Source organism: Astyanax mexicanus, chromosome 15 (assembly GCF_023375975.1).
Source record: "Astyanax mexicanus isolate ESR-SI-001 chromosome 15, AstMex3_surface, whole genome shotgun sequence".
In the NCBI taxonomy this organism is placed as follows: domain Eukaryota; kingdom Metazoa; phylum Chordata; class Actinopteri; order Characiformes; family Acestrorhamphidae; genus Astyanax; species Astyanax mexicanus.
In genome coordinates this window covers 19969063-19989164 of record NC_064422.1, presented here as the reverse complement: position 1 = coordinate 19989164, position 20102 = coordinate 19969063, and the positions used below count along the sequence as shown (strand labels likewise).

The window sequence follows — 20102 nt, the reverse complement described above, 5'->3', positions numbered from 1 at the left end:
TTGTGTTTTAAGGTCCAAAACATCCAGATAACAGCTGTAATAAATACAATAAATTCACATACAGGCTTGTGAAAAAAGACACAGTTACAGCTAGATTAGCTTTCATAATTTGCCTATATTTTCTAAAGTGTTTTTGTATAGGCACAGATTAGCAAGATAGCTATTTTGCTAGTTTTAACACAGCCAAATACCATTTTTCTCAGTTAGCTGACTAGCTAAAAGCCGGGATTACTAACATTAATGATGTAACTTTTTCATATAAAGACCTATAACATCACAAAACCAGTGAATTACATCAATATAGAGAGCATATTTACAAGATTTTTTTTTTTTTTGCTATGTTAAACTTGATGTGATGATTGATGTGATGTAATATGCTATTTCTCATATAAATTGTATGATTTTATTGGGTAAATACTACACACATAAATGCAGTTTTTCACAACACTTAAGTTTCACCTCTTCTTAATGGAATTTCCTTCACTATTATGAAGACTTTATAGGTTTTCTTGATTAAAACATGTCTTCCATGTTTGTTTTATACTGTTGTTTTTTTTTCAAATTTTTCCCAATTTAGCACAGCCAATTACCTAGCCCACTCACTAGGACTCCCCCTATCACTAGTGATCCCCCATCACACCAGGAGGGTGAAGACTAGCACATGCCTCCTCCGATACATGTGAAGTCAGACACCTCCTCTTTTCGAGCTGCCGCTGATGCAGCATTTCCGAGCAGCATCACAGCACTAACGCTCGGAGGAAAGCGCAGCGACTCGGTTCCGATACATCAGCTCACAGACGCCCTGTGCTGTGGACATCACCCTAGGAGTGATGTGGGGTGAGAGCGCCATCTACCCACCCGAAGGGAGCAGGGCCAATTTTGCTACCTCTGAGCGCCGGCGGCTTGATGGTAAAGCTGCATGAGCGGAGGGGGGTTCGAACCTGCGACCTCCTGCTCATAGTGACAGTGGCTTGTTTTATATTGTTTTATGATTTTGTGTTACAAATCTCTGCAATAACTAAGAACAATCTGAAAGTATAGAGAGTGAACAGTATGTTTTGAAACCTCAATGGTGTTTACACTACACCAAGCTCTCAAAAGCAATGAAAATTTCAGTATTTTATGGTATGGGCTCTTGGAGAGAGAGATATAGACAGAGAAAAAAAGAGAGAGAGAAAGGATTTATATGCCACAGTCTGACCTGACCTGCTTTCGGCTGCTGAGATCTAGCAGTGTTGGCAGACTTTGAGTCAAGAGGTGTGATGTTGAAGCAACTTTTGAATGGATTTTGCTCCACCTGTTTGACTTCCAGTAACAAAGGGTCATCTGCTTTTGGCACCCGGCGACAGTGATGGCAGAGCGATGTGTCAGTGCCTCCTGCCCGAGCTCCGGCGGCTTGGAGCCGGCTGAGTTGTCTTGGCTGAGGACGAGGAGCAGCAGGAGGAGTGGAGCTGACAGCCACTCGCCACACTCACACTTTCACTTCGCCTTTTTCACAGTTTGGCCGAGCAAGTCCGAGCAAGCGAGGAGTGAACATAAAAAGTCTTGGCCTTGAGTGCAAACACTTCTTTCCCAGTCTGGAATGAGCCAGTGTAGCTATAATATTATGATATTAATAGAGACGGTATGTTTTCTGATTTCTAATTTCTAAGTTTCATTCTGTAAGAATGTGAGAATAGCACTTTATAGCATTGTAATACCCTTGTGTTGTCCTCTAAAGTCTTTTTGAGGAAAGAATGGTAAACCCTAAAGAATCTCCCCTGATCCACAGCCTGGATAGTAAGTGCACTTCATACTGTGACCAAACTAAAAGTTGAGAAAAAAAATCTATCCATAGGTACAGCTCTGGAAAAAAGAGAGCACTTGAAAAAGATGAGTTTTTTTTTTTTTTTTCATTTTACCAAATTGAAAACCTCTGGAATGTAATCAAGGGGAAGATGGATGATCACATGCCATTAAACCAAACTGAACTGCTTGAATTTTTGCACCAGGAGTGGCAGAAAGTAAGCCAAAAGCAGTGTGTAAGACTGGTGGAGGGGAAACATGCCAAGATGCATGAAAACTGTGATTAAAAAACAGGTTATTCCACCAATTATTGATTTCTGAACTCTTAAAACTTTATGAATATGAACTTTTTTTTTTTTGCATTATTTGAAGTCTGAAAGCTCTGCATGTTTTTTTTTCAGTCATTTCTCATTTTCTGCAAATAAATGCTCTAAATGACAATATTTTTATTTTGGAATTTGAGAGAAATGTTGTCTGTAGTTTATAGAACAAAACAACAATGTTCATTTTCCTCAAACATATACCTATAAATAGCAAAATCAGATAAGTTCAGACCTTAGTTTCTTTTGTTATTTATTAAAAAAAAAAAAGAAATACACTTGAGGTTGAAATAACACTTCCGCTCCGGTTCTCTTGTATTAGCTTCAAGCACTGCAGGATGCCGCCACTCCCATTTACTTCCTCTTCTGTAATAGTTTCTTTCCCTGTTGTGAAAGCACAGAGCATGACTTAAAGGGTGACATTTAGAGGCCATTTTATCAGAAACCCCCGACCACATAGGTGCAAACTACCACAGCTTATCAGCTGCTATCAACCTCATTTATCAGTGAAAGGTGTCCTCTGTAGGACCACCACAGACCAGATCGTATCTGACAGGCTGGGCCGTTTTCAGCACAGCAGAAACACTGAAATAGTGAGGAAATTGTAGTGTGTTTTTTTTTTTTTACATACATGTCGATTTATTGGTCACTTTGCGTCCACAGTCTCAACACTTGTAACTCTTGAGCGCCACTCAGCTAATAACAGCTTAGAGAGGCTCAAGAGTGTCCCAAAGCCTAGTCTGCAGCCAGAGTAGCCACTTTTATTCTTGCTGCTATGTTATGAAAGGCTGTTGCAGCAGATAAATGCAGCAGACATTCAGAGCAATTTTGAGGACGCAGCTAATGTATCCTTCACAACCATCAGTTACCCACAATTCTTTCTGAACAAACAATGCAAAGTTCATTTTAAAATGTTATTTTTTATCATTATAATTCCTTTCTGTGAATTTATAGACACATTTTATGCCAATTTCGATAGCAAAAGTGACTGTTGACATCTCCACAAGGCCTCTTAAGACTGTTCCACATGTGTAACCATTTAAGTTACTGAGAAATTCTTCATAGAAGAGTCCAATAAAACTGGAAACGAGAATCCAAGTGTGCAGAAATCAATGAAGTCGATGTCCAATTAAAAACAAGTATCTGCATTTTGGTCAATTTTAAGTTTACTACATAATTTGAACAGACAAACTGTCCCTTACAATGTGCCAAAATGATGTCTTGATGAACGGACCAATAGAAATATTTCAAAATGATCTGAAAGAAATGCTTTTTATATTGACTTCCATTGAAAGTTTAGAATTTTTTTTCTCTACCCTGTAAAATTATTGTTTTGGAGATACTTGTTTTTCATTGGACAGCAACAATATTTAGAAACACAAGTACAGAGCCTGTGTCTTCAGGTGATTTGCAACATATCTCTATCTCTATTAAATCTTATATGGGAAATCTTTAGGGCTGAAACAAGCCCCGCCATTGCATTATGTAAGTAAACATACAGAGACCAATTAAAAATGATGAGTTTCTTTGATTTAACCAAATTAAAATCCTCTGGAATATAATCAAGAGGAAGATGGATGATCACAAACCATCAAACCAAACTGAACTGCTTAATTTTTTGCACCAGGAATAGCAGAAAATTATCCAAAAGCAGTGTGTAAGACTGGTGGAGGAGAACATGAGAAAAAGCATGAAAAATGTGATTAAAAACCAGGGTTATTTCAACTAATATTGAATTTTGAACTCTTCAGATTTTATGAATATCAACCATTCCTCATTTTCTGTAAATAAATGCTCTAAATGACAATATTTTTATTTGGAATTTGGGAGAAATGTTGTCTGTAGTTTATAGAATAAAACAACACTGTTCAATTTTTTTTTTCTTTATTTTTTTTTCGGGAGCTGTATATAATAACAATTTCTTTTGTTTTTATAAAGCAGTACTACCAATTTATTATTTTTTTTTTGTGAGGGGATGGTGACTTTAACCCTAAAAACAGGGTTGCACATAAAAAATAAAAAATAAAAATAAAAACTCTGTCCTATGACCTCCTTCATATAAACATTTGAGACCATTTTCTGTGCACTATACTATTGGTGATGTTTAAAAACACCAGCAACACTGCTGTGGCAGTAGTACTCTACTGTACTATATATGTGCTATATATACTGTGCTATATATGGTCTGATGTATCTGGTCGCCGCTGGTCCTGTAGTGATCCACGTCTATTATATGGGGCACGGGGGGCATGATATACTGTGTAGCACCGTTTAATAATCATAAACCTGCAATTTGTACTAATAGGCCAATAACTGCATGTGTGGCAAGTCTGTTAACATATCAAAGTGATGAACAATATCAAAAGGGTCATCAGGCAGTGACAGACAATCTGACCCACCCACTAATCTGAGAATCAGCAGGGCCATTATGTTTATTTCGCTTTGTACGATTAGTGTTGTGGTGGAAGTAAACAGCTCTGCTGCTACAGTTACTGCCGCAAAGCACCCGCCAGGACAACAAGTTTACAGAGTTATAATCCGCACAGTAAACAGTAGAGCTGCGGATAATTGCATATTTACACAAACTGGAGGGGAGAGCGGGGCATAAACTAATATGGTGTACAATGTACTTTTTCCTGTAGTTAAACAGGCTCCAGTAGAACACACTCTCTTGTTTATCTGCTCGTTTCCCATAGAAACACCATCTGTGGATTTATGAGGGTTTTCAGACAGATATCTACCCAGATTTATTCTTTGTAATGTGAAGTTGTGTGTGGAAGCCACAGAATTCACAGAAATCCTGTATTATATCTGTATACAGATACAAAATGTATACAAAATGCAAGTTTAAATAAATCCAAGACGCATTTAAAACGGATACAAATCTAATCGTGGCCTTTTTGCATTTTTGGCACGTTATATCACTGTGTAAACGCATCTGTTTCTCCAAGACGCATTCAACAACCAAAACTCCACACCATGCAGTACATCACTGGGCAGGTGATCCATGTCTGTAAGAAAGAGAATAGTCTAGAAAAAAAAAACAGCACAAGAAGAGGCAGAAGAGATTTTTAACAATGGTTGCCACATAAAATAACATATACAGAAATGCATATTGTGTCTGACTCTAATCTAAAACCAGTATTTGGACACACATTTAAATGTACATGCATGTACATGTGACTAAAATCTTTTCAGATTACAATCCAGTAATGAAATTAAGTGACCAGGTGTAAATGGGGTCACAGTTAAAGCTCCACTAGGTAGGATTGAGATTTTGTGCTCGTGGGCTCCCCCTACAGAGTGTAATAAATGTTTCAGGCAGATTAGTTTCTCTTTCTCGTTTGCTGGCTTTCACAGACATATTCGGTCTCTTTCCAGCTTCAGCCAGTGTCTGTATGTTAGTTTGTAAAGAATGAAACCGTAGTTCTTGTAGAACTGTTAGAACTAAAGGTCGGAAAGCAGGTCGCAGTTCTCGCGAGCGTTGGTCGTGGCCGCCTAGGAAATCTTACATCTTACAGATTCTTTTTTTGTGAGGGGATGGTGACTTTAACCCTAAAAACAGGGTTGCACATTAAAAAAAAAAAAAAAAAAAAAAACTCTGTCCTATGATTCTGGTTTGAGTTTAGAGGAGCCCGGCACAGACACGAGAGCACCAATATTCCTCCTATTACACCTCAATGCAGCGCTGCAGTGAGTTTCAAGCTGTAATTTTACTTCTTTAAAAAGATCAAGGAAATCCTACCTAGTGCTACTTTAAGAGCTAGACAGCCTGAAGCACAGCTTCCAAACATGGTGGAGGTTTTGCTAGTAATGGATATATATTAGGGTTGGGACAAAATATTGATATGGCAATATATTGTATCAGATACATCATATGCAACGTGATATTGATGCGAAGGGTCAAAAGTTTTTGATATTTTATTGCATGAATGCATTTCTGTATTTATAAAGTTACAAAATCTGTAAAGCATATTACACAGCTTGAAAAGACTTTAGTGTAATGTAGTTCTGTTCTACTTACCGTATTTTCCGCACTATAAGGTGCACTTAAAATCCTTTTATATGCCTTGTGTATTACATTTAATTTAACCAGTCAGGTTGTAAGGAGCAGTAAAGCCATTCTACTTGAAATACAGCATTATAAAATAGTTTAAATAAAGTTTCTCCAGTGAAGCTGGAAAAGCATTAGCATATGCTGCTCAGCGCTAGCTCTTTCACCGTTTAGAGGTGAGTACTATCAGCCTGTAGCCTGCTGCTAATCCCGGCTAGCACTGCTGGAGCAGTATAAGCATTAGCCACTAACCCTGCTAACCGCTAGCTGCTACTGTTTTGTTTACTTAGCTTTACTTAACTTAGTTAGCTACAGTGTAGCTAGTTTGCAGTCAGTGTAGGATGTATTAAAAGAGACAAGCGAGCTAATTTGCTTATTTATCCACTTCAGTAAGACAGACATGGCACAAAGTGTCGTAGAGAATTGTCTTGCAATATATATATTGAGTATCGCAGAATCACAGTATCATGATATCATCGTCATTTTGGGCAACGTATCGTAATATTGCATTGTGAGATGCCCTGTGGTGCCCATCCCTAATTAATATAATCTTAAATTTGTGTTTATGTACAATGTTTATGCAGATTTTCGGGATTTATTTGTGCTTAATTATGGAAAATACATTTCAAAATAGTGTTTCGCTATTTGTCTAAGCGTCTACTGTGCTGTGACATAAGATAATGCATTCTGTAGAAGTCTAGGTGTGAAATGCTGCTCATTATAGAAGTCTGTTTTGCACATTGTGTGCATCCAACTGGCTTTACAGTACCCTGCCAAAAAAGCAAAAACTATGCCAGCTTGTTCGAAAACCAAACGTCAAGAAGAGACACTTAAACCTCAACTTGATTTTTTTTTTTTTTTTTTATGTGATGTTTGCCTATGCTCTATAAAGCATGTCCAGTGCTGCTATGGCTTGTACAAAAGAAAGCCTTTGTGGGTGAACCATAGATGAATTGATTGTGTCTACAGATATACTCACACACACACACAAAAACACACATAAAAAAAGAGACACGCAAAACTGACAATAGGTTTTGGTGCCGTCTTTATTTCAAGCTCTCAGACACACCGCCTCAAAGCAAAGAGATGAGGACAGAGACAAAAACATCACTTTCTCTTTTTTTTCAGTCTCAAGAGTGTGTCTGGCTGAAGACATTCTTCCTCTTTTATTCTTAGTCAGTATTTGGTGACAACACTTCTTGTAATTAACGTTCAAATAAATTAGTCAGAATTACACGTCGAACAACAGTGCATATCCGCTCGAGCTCTTCGCTGTGTTCTTATTGCACAAATTAAAAATACAAGATGTACAGAACAATGGAACAGCTGTCAAGTCACGATGGAGCAAAAAAATAAATTAATAAGCTGGATTGCTAAGGAGAGGCAGTGATGTAACACTGACTGCTGGGCTTTTTAGATAACCGACGACTACTGGCAATCGCCAGTAAAAAAAGCATACAGGGGTGTAGAAACTGCAGTTGGTTCGCATACAGTGTTTTTGAAGAAGATCTGCAGAAATGGAGGCATGCAGCAGCCCAGGGCTTCTTTCCCTGAAGTACCATGGTGTGAAGAACCTCTTGAAGCTGGCAGAAACCTATTCTGGCCACAGTTGAAGATGGTTGAAACACCATGATGCTTTAGCCAAAGAAGACCCGCCACATAACATCCCTCCCATAAGAGTGGGACTACCGTGCCGAGGTTTGAACAACAGATAATAATAATACTGACAGACACTTACAGAACTTATATTTCCATAGTGCGTGATGAGACATGCAGGGACACTTCTAGAACTGGGAACTGGACTAGGTTTCTGAAAGTGGCGCCAATTTGAGACGACTCGCGGTTAGCGTAAATAACTGTCACACCTTACAGGACGGACTTCGAGTGTTGTTCAAGTGGTACAGAGCTGGACATGAAGCACATACGCAAACATATGCATTACCTAGTGTTGAACGTGTAGTGTCACGCCAGCGAGTTAAGACCGAGCAGAAGATTATATTCATATTACAGTTGAGTTATTAACAGTAGGTGTTAAGTAGGAACAAAAAAAAAAGACCAGAATATACCAGGAATCAAAGGAACTGTAATACACATGTGGTTCTGTGGTTAATAAATACATGAAGACAGTTGTATACCATCACAGGTCACATCTTTAGCTAAGTTTCGTGAAGGAAAGCAATGCAGCCCAGCAGCAGCTCTGATGTGAAAGCAAAAGCTAATGCCAGCTGCATCAACGTAGCAGAGCTCAAACTTTAAACACAAAACACCCTTTTCCTGATGGTATCAAGCCAAGTGCTCTGTGAATTCAATGCGAAATCCTAAAGCCTAAATCCTAAATTACAAGGCACTTGTGCTATAGGACACATCTAGACGAGAGTTGAAAGAATCGCATCCTCCACTATGCTATGGAAAGTTAAAGCTAGTTTTTCTTCCAAACGATAAACCAGGTAAAGACGCAACAGTATTAGACTCCAATAAATAATGTCTGTTAAAAAAAAACGAAAAAAAAAAAAAAAACGCATAAAACATTCATTAAATAAAACAAATCTGAGCCAACTCTACGAAAAGGAGCAACTTTTCCTCTTTCAAACTATTCAAAGTCAAGGAAGCTTCAGTCCCTCTCAGCGGTGCCTTGCATCTTCAGGTTCTTCAAGCACCCTTCCTTTCACCCCTTGAAAATAGAAACAGTGCAAATGTGTATGTTTACTCTGGGTCCTCACCGACAACCGAGTGGTACTCTCACGCTCCATTGTCCCACTCTCGTCAATTGCAGTTAACAGGAACACCATCAACACTACCACTTCAAGAACTATCCACACACAGATCCTCTTTAGGCCACTCCATCATCTTAGGTACTTACGAGAGGCCATGTCTGGGGGGGGCTCAGGTGTGCACTCTCTTTTCTTTCCAGAGTGGGATTCCATTAGTGTGCGCACAAGGTAGGCAGAGGTAGTAGAAGGAAGGGGCTGCTTTGGAAGTCAAGTGCACTTAAAGTGGGATTTGGGGATTACAGGGAGGGCATCTTGTTTAATCTGCGGGCCGCTGGTGCACGTGGAGAGAGACTTCCTGGAGATGCTCCTCATTTCCAAGCCTCTGTCTTCAAGTTGCCTACCAACAGACAGCAACATCCGAGGAGAAGCGCTTCAAGGACGATTCAAGCTGTATGTCACCAGTGAAGGCTTATGCAGAGAGACATCCACGACAGAGTGAGGGAAGCTCAGGTGGGTGAACTGCTTGAATGTGCCCAGGTGAACAGATTTGACTTGCCATACGAGAGAGCTGAGCTGTCGGTCTCGTTCACGTAATGAGACAAATGGGTGAGGACTGGAGGCCGAGTACAGATAAAGCAATGGTTGTAGTTACTGGGTAACTCTAGGTCTTGCTGCAAAAAAAGACTGCGACTGAAAAGAGGAATTGAGGTCTTGGCTGAGCAACTGGAAGACAGTGAGTGGGACTTGCAGAAGGGGTTTAGGATGACAATAAAGGAAGGTTTCTCTGCAGGAAGAAGAAATCTTCTTAAACCACAGGCCAAAGACAGCATAACAGAAGGTCAGATTGTGCATCATGACATGCAAGCTGATATGAAACAAAATGACATAACATGAGACATCTGAAAAGCTTTAAAAACACTAGGAAGCTTTCACGTAGTGGTTACGTCATAGATGTAAGCTATGCAGCCGTCGTTTTCTGTCATTTTCCCAAGGCTGATTTAGGACAGCTTTGTCTGATCTTATACTTGGGGCATTTCTTGCATAGTAACACAGATAAGCTACAGGCAGGTATCATCACTTTGCTTATTGCGTATTGCGAGTGCATGCGGGACGTTCTCTATTTGAAGACAGAGTATTACAGTGCATGTACTAAAGACTAAGCCTCTTAAAAACACTGTATATTCGACAATATACATGAACCTTCCACTGACTTAGCTGAATCAGAGGAGGTTCAGAGTATGGCTTTGAGATAAAAACGCAGTGTGCCATTCTGTTTTACAATTGCGCTATCATGAATTGCACTTATGTTGCTGCTTTGTTGTAATGAAGTAAAATTATGAGGGACAAGATAGCAATTGGACCCACAAAGAGCCAGCCAATGGGCAGCAGCCCACTACCGCTGCGTAGCTCATCCCAGTAACCATGCCAACAGGTCCTGAGCATCCCACTGCATGGCCAGAGCTCTCCACGCCGGCGGCGTCGATCCTGCGCTTCTATTTCTCTTCATCTCGGTTCTGTGTTCTGAGCCGCTTCTGCTGAAGGCTGGGGAGACTCTGCGCTGCCGGGTTCGCCTGGGCTCCCAGCACTCCTGCTCATTACCGCGCTGGGTGGGTGGGCTCTGCCCGCAGGCCACAAGCTTCCACACTGCTGAAGGAGAGCTGGGGAAGAAGAGCGGTGGAAAGAGGGGGGGATCGGGAACGGGAGGCGGGGGCGAACGATTGCACAATACGGTTCCTCAGAAAGTTCTGGTCGTGGGTATACACTGAGTGCAGACAGCAGGGCTGGGAGGAGCACAAAAGAGTCACACACCCACGTACTACTCTCACTGAACAGTGATGTGAAGAACTCCACAAGCAAACGCGAGGAGACAAAAGGCAGGAGAGAAAGGATGGCAGAGAAAAAGAACAAGAAAAGCACTCTGTAGTGTTTCATCAGAAAAGCAGTCAGTCAGTCTGCTGCAGCTGATGGTACTCCTCACTCTGTTGCTCATGACAAAGGGACAGATATCTGATGCAATCAAAAGGCTACAAGTCACACATTGCTCTTTTAAAGGGCAACTGTGAACGATCAATTCCTGTAAAGCCAACAGAATGGACCCGACCTTACTAAAGCTCCTTAGAAACATAGACAAGGGTCACGTGCTCAACAGACGACAGCATCAGACAGCATCCAACCATCACTGACAGAAATTCACCAACAAAATGGATCAATCTACTAAATGTACCTAGGCATTCTGCAAATGTTTAATAATGAAAAGGAACATTTTGTTGTGTAGTGTAGTGTAGCATAACAGGTTCATTACAGTGGTCAAAACATAAATAATAAGGTGACTCAAAACTACTGACATTTCAATCGATCAGCACATTTCTAATGACACTGAACATAGCTTATTTTGTTATATGAGTATATAGAAAATATCAAGTGGTTATTAGTCGTATTATATTCCTCTCTTTTTTTCTTTTCTCTTTTTTCCCCAGTCAGAATGAAACTCATATTTCAGCTGTTCTTTTTCGTTTTTTAGCTAGTCAAGAGTTAAAGGCAACAAAGGAATTATTGTCAATCGCCTTATATTCGTTTAAAATATATTACATTTATAAATAGTGTTTTTTTATTTCTTTTTCAAGGCTTTGGAAAACATATATAGCTATCACCTGGCACAGACAGTGGGAAAGTTGAACAGCAGAAGAATACACTGAATGATTGGATTTGCAGTGGAGTTTTTAAACCGCATATGAGAAGCTCCTGATGCGCTTAATAACACAGGCAACCTGATGAGCAACCTTGAGTGCACATCTTATTTGGAGAGCTCGGGAAGATCAAACACAGCAACGCTCCTCGATATGTTCGGCAAAATAAATAAGACCTCAGCGGAGCAGTCTTTTGGAGCTTACAGAGCTTATGTGACGACCTTGCCAGGGGAAGGCATGAAGTCTGGTGGGAGGCCCTGAGCAGAGCTGTGGAGGGTAAAGGAGGGAAGAGAAGAGGAGGGGAGGGGAGGGGACGTTACTGGCTGGCCTCTTTCCAAGTGTCAGGAAGTGTCAGTGGCTCTTTGGCTTGGGGAGGCGTGAGTTGCAGGGCTGGGGGAGCTCACGGGCACGTGCTGAGCTTTGCTCTATGTCTCTAGGAGCTTGGTTTGGTCTGAGGCCCCGAAAGTGGACATTGTGTGCTGAGAAATTTGTGGAGGCAGCAACCTGCGAGGCTGAGCTGATGCATGGGAGGCCACGGGATGGTGGAGGCATATGCCTGGTCCTGGATGTATTGGAGGAACAGGCTTGCTGGCGCCCTGCCCTGCCCAGAAAACCTCTACCAAGGTTTATCTGGGAACTATCCCGATGCCTCATCAGAGCAGTAGCTCTTTTGATGTAGCTAAGTGGTTGCAGACTGTGAAGGTCATTAGGTGCACAGTCTCCCCTTAGCAGCTGAACACAGTTGTTAACTTGAACCCCAGGGCTAAGTGGGTCACCTATTCTGAGGAGCACATTGCTAGTACGGACCCTGGGGCTGTGCAAGTCACTGATTGTGAGATGGGTGTCTAGAAGCTGGTGAAGCTCATCAGGTCCACAGTCCTGCAGAGTGACAGAAGACGTGGCAGGAACAGTAGGACTAACAGTAGCAGCAGAAGCAGGTGCAGTTGCAGGCTCAGGAAGAGGAGAAAGGATGATGTTACTCGTGGTAGAATCTCGTGAGATTGAAGCACAAGGCTGGACCTTTACTGGACAGTCACCAGACTTGGCATCCACACTGTCACTGTGGGCCCCTGTGAGGACTTTGCTTGATGGTCTTTCCAGTTTGTGGTGTCCGCTGGACCTGGACAAGGGTCGGGAAGGCTGTAGTATCTGAGGCTGTGGGAAGAAAGAAACAACAAAATCATTACAATGCTCTTTGCAAGTTGGTCTATGTACGTGCTAAAAAGTTAAAGCATGGCTACACACCTAAAAGTTTATCTACTATGTTTTATTCTTAATGGCTGTAAAATAAGTAAACACAACTGCAAGGCAACCCCGAGCACATGGTTGAAAGCCACTGAAATCCTCTCTTCAGCACCCACGCAACTCATCACCACTCTGAGATAAAGCTAATCTGTTTGTGTAGAATCAGATGGGTGCGAGAAGAGACACAGAGAGTCCTCCACAAAATGACAAGTCTTTGATTTACAAAGGCTTGCGAGCAGAGTTAGCAGTGCTGGTTGAAGCTTGTCAATTTGGTGCTTATTAGCAGTGATATGTGCTTCCACCTGAGGGGGTGAGGTCACAATCAAAGCAAGGTGCCGCATTCTTTTCTGTGTACATTTAGAATGTCACACTCTTTTACATATTTAACAGTTTCGCAACCCACACTGCTGTTAGAAATCTGGGAATGTCAGGAAAAAAGCTGGTGCTGAAGGAAGGGCCAGGCTTTTCACTCCCATCTTGGGAGACTGAATGCCACTCATTCAGGCCAGACTGCACACAGAGACCTGGACCTGTCCATCATTCAGAAGCCATCCAGGCCACTTCAAAGATAATTATTCCATGTGATGCTCCTGTGTGCAACGGATAGCTCTCCGGCCAAGGTGCCGCACCACTGCCGTGCTATTGTGGAGTGGATCCTTTGATGTTGCCTCTGCTGTTCGATTGGCAATAGAGTGCATTGACACCCTGCTTGAGGGGCACCTACACAATGTTGGATTTCTTGACTAACATCAACTTTAAGACTTTAAAGTCTGAACCCTCTGCAGAATCTAATCCAAATGGAACATGGACAGAATTTGATGGAGACATTCTTGGCTGGATGCAACCACAGGATGAGCTGTGGCTAGTGCTTATCTGAGGCATAAAACTCAAAAGCACTTGCTGACTGAATGTAGCGCAGCGTTAAACGAAGAATAAGCTCCATAATCCACAGAGTCAAAGTCCAGTTCAGAGCTTCAGTCAGTGTAATGCCCTGCAAAAGTTTCTGGCTTGAAGCCCCAGCATTGCAGCAGATCAGACAAAGCAGACCTGCACAAGCTCTAAGGCCTGTCAGATCAGTTTCATGCAGCCCCAATTAGAAGAGATTTCCTGGCCCACAGCTCCACCTACTGGCTTTTCCCTACCTACACCTCCTCCCTTTTCCACTCACTAATAAACACAGTAGCATTTTTATGATGCTGGCCACATCAATTGCTCTGATCTCCAACCCTGTCAATATTTGCCCCTGGCCTAGGGCTGAGACTTCGAAAAAATACATTTTGTTGTTTTTTTTTTTCCTTTCTCGACAGGCACTGATTCAACAGGAGGGAGGGAAGGACGGAATAAGAGAGGGGAGAGGTTGATCATGCTGTGCAGCCCATCTCAGCAGCGTCTGCCCTTCCTTCTGGGAGGTTTTCAGTTTTGAGCGCCAGGCCAGTCAAGAAGGGGCATCGGCGTCTCTGTGTCGCTTCATAAATAATTTATGGAAGCTCACCAGAGATTAGGAACCAGCGGCGGACAAAATGTGACACAATGTTATAGAGTGAGAGAGTAAAGGACAAGAAGAATAAAGCAGGGAACCTGAAAGAAGTAGAGGGAGGTGAAAAGCTTTAGAAGGAGAAAAAGAGATGTAAAACAGAGAGAGAAGCCTGTAAAAGCTGTAAAAAGAGGAAAGCGATGCAAGACAGAGAAAATGCAGAGTAAAGGTAGAGTAAGAGTGACCCTACTGTGATATAGGGGACATATAAACTTCTCCGTAGGATTTTAAAAGTCTCCTTGACTTTATAACTGAAATGCCACGGTGGGCACTCGCCCAAACAGCAGCCAATGGCTGAGGCACTGTGGCTCAACGACTAATGTGTTCTCTCCACTTCCTTTTTGTCCTGGTCTCGCCTCCCTACATTTGTCCTTTGCCAGCTGCTTCCAATCCTTACCCACTGGTGTCAGGTTGTGTCCCCCTAACATTCAGTTTCCCAGCAAAATCAAATGAAAACTCAAGTTTGAATAACGATAATAGGCAATTTTCACTCTATGCACCTAAACTTGGACGTACAGTTATGGATGTCCCCAATCCCTGTCCCCAGGCAACTGAAGCATATTCTTATGGATCAATGACTTGATAACTTATTAGAATCATCTTTGACTCAATTAGATATTTACACTTCGATATTTTCTCCATGCCCTGCCCCTAAAACAAAGATATTACTGTACCATTACCATTAGCAACCCGACATGTACAGCCAACAAACCATAAACATTGGTTTGAAGTCTATATTAACAATCAGATTCAATAGCAGCAGACTCAGATCAGCCAGAAAAATAAGGACATCCTTAATTAAAGTTTCAAATTAAAAAGCAGTCAATCGCCTCTCCTTCAGCCACTCAACATACAGCACCAAAATACAGAGAATAATGAACTGAGCTGAGTGGAGATGATTTTAACATGGGCACCGTGGTCCGTCTCTGGTGGAAGTTCATGCATCAGAGAGAGCTATCACATCGCCGTCATCATTAATAACCACAGAAATGACGCGGAGGCATTGGGGTGAGAGCGGTGTGCTTCTCGGGTTATATCATTAGTCCTCTACGTGCCGCGCTTAGACACACTGTCACTTCATAACACTCCTGGAAGACAAAGCAACGCGCCAAACTCGATACATTTCTCCACAGAAAGTCTTAGACGGTTATCAACGGCGGAACACTTGATGAAATGAGGCATATACGATGAAAAAAAATAACGCTTTCTTCCGTCCTCTTCCTCTGCAGGGTCTTTGCATGCCTGGAAGTCGTGTACAGATTTTAGTTAACACTAGAACTCCTTCTGTTATTAAAGAAACGCTACTTTATTGCATTTAAAATTTACCACATCCTGAGGAGATTGCAGCTTTAATGAATGACTTGGAGAAAATGTAGGTTTTTTTTATCCCAACCTATACAAGGACCATTTTCAGCTTCTAAAAAAGGACCTTATTGTGTTTTTGTGTTACACAAACATTCATCTTACCACCTACTGTAATAGAATGCAATGAACAGAGAAAGAATGAGGTGGTGGGAGGATGCGGTTGTAAGGAGAGAAAGGGTGATTGTGTGAAAGAGAGGGAGAGAGGAGGGGAAAGATGCCAAAGAGGTAAAGACACTCCGAACAGTCTGACAGCCATGACTGGGCTTTCCAGCCTGCAGAGAGTGTGATGGGTAATGGGGGAACAGGCAGAAAAAAGACAGCCACACTGGTGGGGATAGAGTGAGTACAGAGTGTGCACTGGGACTTTAGGGACTGGGGTAAGATGGATAGAGGAGGCTGAAAGGAGGTGAGAAAATGGGGTGGATTTATTAGGAAGGACTGATTGGGGTTCGGTGAAATTGTAAAGACAGATTCAGTACTTGAAATGGGGTGGTGGATTCTGGGGATAGGAACATTATGGGGTGAATTGAGGGTGAAGAAATAATGAAGTGGGTTCAGGGCAAGTTAACTGGAGTGAGGATGATCCTGGGATAGGAGTTAGATTGGGCATTATGACAAGCGGATCTGGGGAATAAGGAATGTGGAATGTAAACTGGAGCAAAAAGGATGAACAGGGAGAAAGGGAAGGGGGTGGGTAAACTCTGGATTGATATGGGGTTGGGAAAATGGTTATGGGTGGTTGACCAGGGTTTGGGCTTAAACTGTTGACCCAAAAGACATGGGTTGGGAAAAGGGTTGTTGGGCAAGACCCAGCAATAGGGTTGTTTGGGCTGGTACTGAAAATAAGGTAGGCGGGCAAGACCCAGGAATAGGGTTGCTTGGGTTGGGACTGGTAATTGGGTTGTTTAGACAGTGGTTGGGAATAGGGTTATTAGTGAAGAGGCTAAGAATAGGGTTGTTTCGGAAGGGGTTGGGAATAGGGTGGTCAGGACGGGGTCGGAAATAGGGTGGTCAGGACGGGGTCTGTTTGGGCTGGAACCATGAATAGGGTTGTTTGGGCAGGGGGCCTAAAATAGGGTGGTCATGCAAGGGATTGGGAATAGGGGACAGAAACAGGGTGGTGGGACAGGGGTCAGGGACCAGGGTGATCGTGCAGGGTTCGGAAAAACGGGGGTCATGCAGGGGTCGGGAACAGGGGGTTCAGGCAAGAGTTGGGAATAGGGTGGTTGGGCAGGGGTCGGGAATAAGGTGGTTGTGCAGGGTTCGGGAATACAGGGGTTGTGCAGGGGTCGGGAACAGGGTTTCAGGCAAGAGTTGGGAGTAGGGTGGTTGGGCAGGGGTCAGGAATAGGGTGGTCGTGGAGGGTTCGGGAACAGGGGGTTCAGGCAAGAGTTGGGAGTAGGGTGGTTGGGCAGGGGTCGGAAATGGGGTGGTCGTGGAGGGTTCGGGAACAGGGGGTTCAGGCAAGAGTTGGGAGTAGGGTGATTGGGCAGGGGTTGGGAATAGGGTGGTGGGGCAGGGGGCAGGAATAGGGTGGTCAGACATGGATCAGAATTAGGAATGACTTGGCTGGGTATGTTTGCCTGGGGATGAGGTGATAGGGTGGTTGAAAAAAAAAAAGAAATGGGTTGGAGGGGGTCATTTTTAAGGTGGGGGTGTGGGAATGGAAAGGGGGTTGGGACAGGTTTTAGAGAAAAGTCAGTACTGTACCACGCTGTATCTCTGAAGTAATGCACTAGTTCCTCCACTCCTGTGCCAGGGGCAGTTTGGGAGAGGCAGAGGGAGAGACAAGGAGAGGAGAGCTCTGTCAGTCAAAGGAGGACAATGGAATGGTTGGGTGGGAAACACTCACCCCAAAACAAACACTCTCTGTCTTAGTCTCTCACACGCACACAAGAAAACACACTGCAATCCACAACTCGTTCATCAGACACCCAGCAAGTGTTTGATATGTTTAAGCCTCATCCAGCTGCCAATGTGCCAAAGGCTTCATGCATCGCATGCCAGGGTGTAAACAAAATAAACAAAACAGACATCAAGAAGACACTAGCGGGGTGGGAGGGGGTCTGCTCTTCACCTTTCCACTCGTTAGCCAAGGAGAGCGAGCCACTTACATCACCTCTCAGCTCCACCAGACTGTGGGAACAAGGCCTGTCGCTCTGCTGCTTCAGTGCTGCTTGACTGAGGTGTGTGTGTGTGTGTGTGTGTTTAGCCCAAATGAAGCAGAATAGTGCCTGCCCTCCCTCCTTCTCCGAGACTGCGGGGTATCGCAGTCCCACGGATCAAGATCAAAACCCATGCTGTAATGAATTAGGGTGTGTGTGTGCTACCGCTGTGTAGCTCTCACTCACACACACATTTTGTAATGAATCTTGTGTGTGTGTGTGTGTACGATCACACTCCCTCAGCTGTATCAGCTCTTGTCAGCCTCCCGGCGTCTCACTCATCAACCAACTCAGTGAGGGCCAGAAAAGAGATGATGGGCATTTTTGATAAATTTTTTTATGCTTTATTTCATAAAAGTTGTCACAACTGCCACTCGACCCAGGTGGACCGGCGAAAGCGACAACGACAGGTGAGTATTTTCAGTTGTATTTGTATTCATTAAAAGTAGTGTTTAAGATAATGTGACTCTGTGATGTTTTACACAATAGATAGCACTGATTCTAAAAAATACTGCAAATAAACTATTATTGATTATGTTGCTCTGCAGCCAAATACAAGTCAACTAAACAGTACCTGACTGAATAAAGTCTAATTGTGTTTTTTACTGCTAAAATCTAATTACAAACTAAACATTGGTACAGTTTTTTGAACTGTTTTTTGTCATTTTTACGTATGTGCTAATCCACTCTAGTTTACTTGTGTAGCTGAACTGCCCTGAACTGATAAAAATCACTAACACACAGCCGACAGTGGCTCACTGCTCTAATTCACCACATTAATGCAAATAATCTCTGATTGCAGGCAAGGATAACAGCGCATGTCTGACCTCATTCGACTCATTTTAGATACGATCCAGCTGGGTTTCAAAACCAGAAATAAATACAGAGAGAGAAAGAGAGAGAGGGAGAGAGGGTGAGAGAGAGAGACAGGTATAGTGTACAGAGTTAGAGCTGTTGTAAGCGTAGGAAGAAGAGAATCCAGGAGTGTGGGAACAGAGACAGGAAGTGAGTTAAGATAAGGAAGCTATAGAGAAAGTCTAAAAGTGTACAAGAAAGAAAAAGAAAATGATCAAAAGAACAAGACATTAAGAAAGAGTGATGTGTAAAAGTGGGATGCAAAGGATGAGAAGTAAAAAAACAAGTGCATGAGTCAAAGATAGAGTCAAAAAGAACTACAGGTAAGTGTCAGAAATAACAGGTGATAGATTGAAAGATTTAAAAAAGTATTGAGAAAGTCAAAAAGATTGAAAAGTGTCAAAATTAATTTAAAAAAATTGAGGCAAGAAGTAGAATCAAAGTGTCTTAGAAGAATTTTAAAATTCAAAAAAAGAGATTTAAAAAGCAAAAAAGAAAGTGAGAGTCAGTGAATGGTGAGAGTCAAAAAGAATGAGAAGTGAGAGTGACAGGAAGAGGGAAAGGTGAGCACAGGACTTAAAAAGAAAAAGGGAGTGAGATTGAAAAATAATGAAGTGGGAGATGGTGTGAGGGAGTTAGAAAGGGTAACAGGTGAGTTAGAGTCAAATTTAGTGAGGTAAGAGCTAGAGACAGAAAGAAGAAACAGAAGATGGAGGGTGAAGGGAGAGGGAGAGAGAGAGAGAGAGAGAGAGAGAGAGAAAGAGAAACCCGAATCAGATTAAATGGTGAGTCAGAAAGAATGGAGAATGGAGAAAGAGTGAGAGGCAGTGTGAGAAGAGGGTGAGAGAAAGAGTGTAAGATAAGCACAGGACTTAAAAAGAAAAAGGTAAAAGTGTAAGAGTGAAAAAGAGTGCGGTAGGAGAGTGGGAGTCAGAGTGAGCAAGAGCCAGAAAGAGTAAGAGTGCAAGAGAAAGAGAGAGAGAAACCGAAACAGAGTGAATACTGAGATTTAGAAAGAATAAGAGTGAAAAAGAGTGAGGTGGGAGTAAGAAAAAGTGAGAGAGAGAGTTAGAGAAACCAAATCAGAACAAATACTGAGATTCAGAAAGAATAAGTGAGAGTGGGAGTAAGAGTGAGCGAAAGTCAGAAAGAAAGATAGAGAGAGAGAGAGAGAGAGAGAGAGAAAGAGAGAAACCAAATTAGAAAAAATACTGAGATTCAGAAAGAAAAAGTGAGAGCGAAAAAGAGTGAGGTGGGACAGTGGGAGTCAGAGTGAGCGAAAGTCAGAAAGAGAGAGAGAGAGAGAGAGAGAGAGAGAGAGAGAGAGAAACCGAATAGTGAGATTCAAAAAGAATGAGCAAGATTGAGAATGAAAAATAGT

The 20102-nt window shown here is 42.4% G+C and overlaps 1 protein-coding gene across 4 annotated transcripts in view; it reads right to left on the bottom strand.

The window, feature by feature from the left end:
* Positions 1-7187: 7187 nt before the first annotated feature.
* Positions 7188-20102, bottom strand: part of ccser2b (coiled-coil serine-rich protein 2b) — a 102230-nt gene continuing 89315 nt past the window's right edge. For 2 of the 4 annotated variants that reach the window (XM_007260024.4, XM_007260025.4), the window contains one exon: positions 7188-12712. In XM_007260024.4, the coding sequence (XP_007260086.3) occupies positions 11909-12712 (804 nt within the window). In that variant the 3' untranslated portion in view covers positions 7188-11908. Of the gene's footprint in view, positions 12713-17411; positions 17452-20102 lie in introns of all 4 variants that reach the window. The other 2 variants (XM_007260026.4, XM_007260027.3) reach the window with 2 other exon arrangements.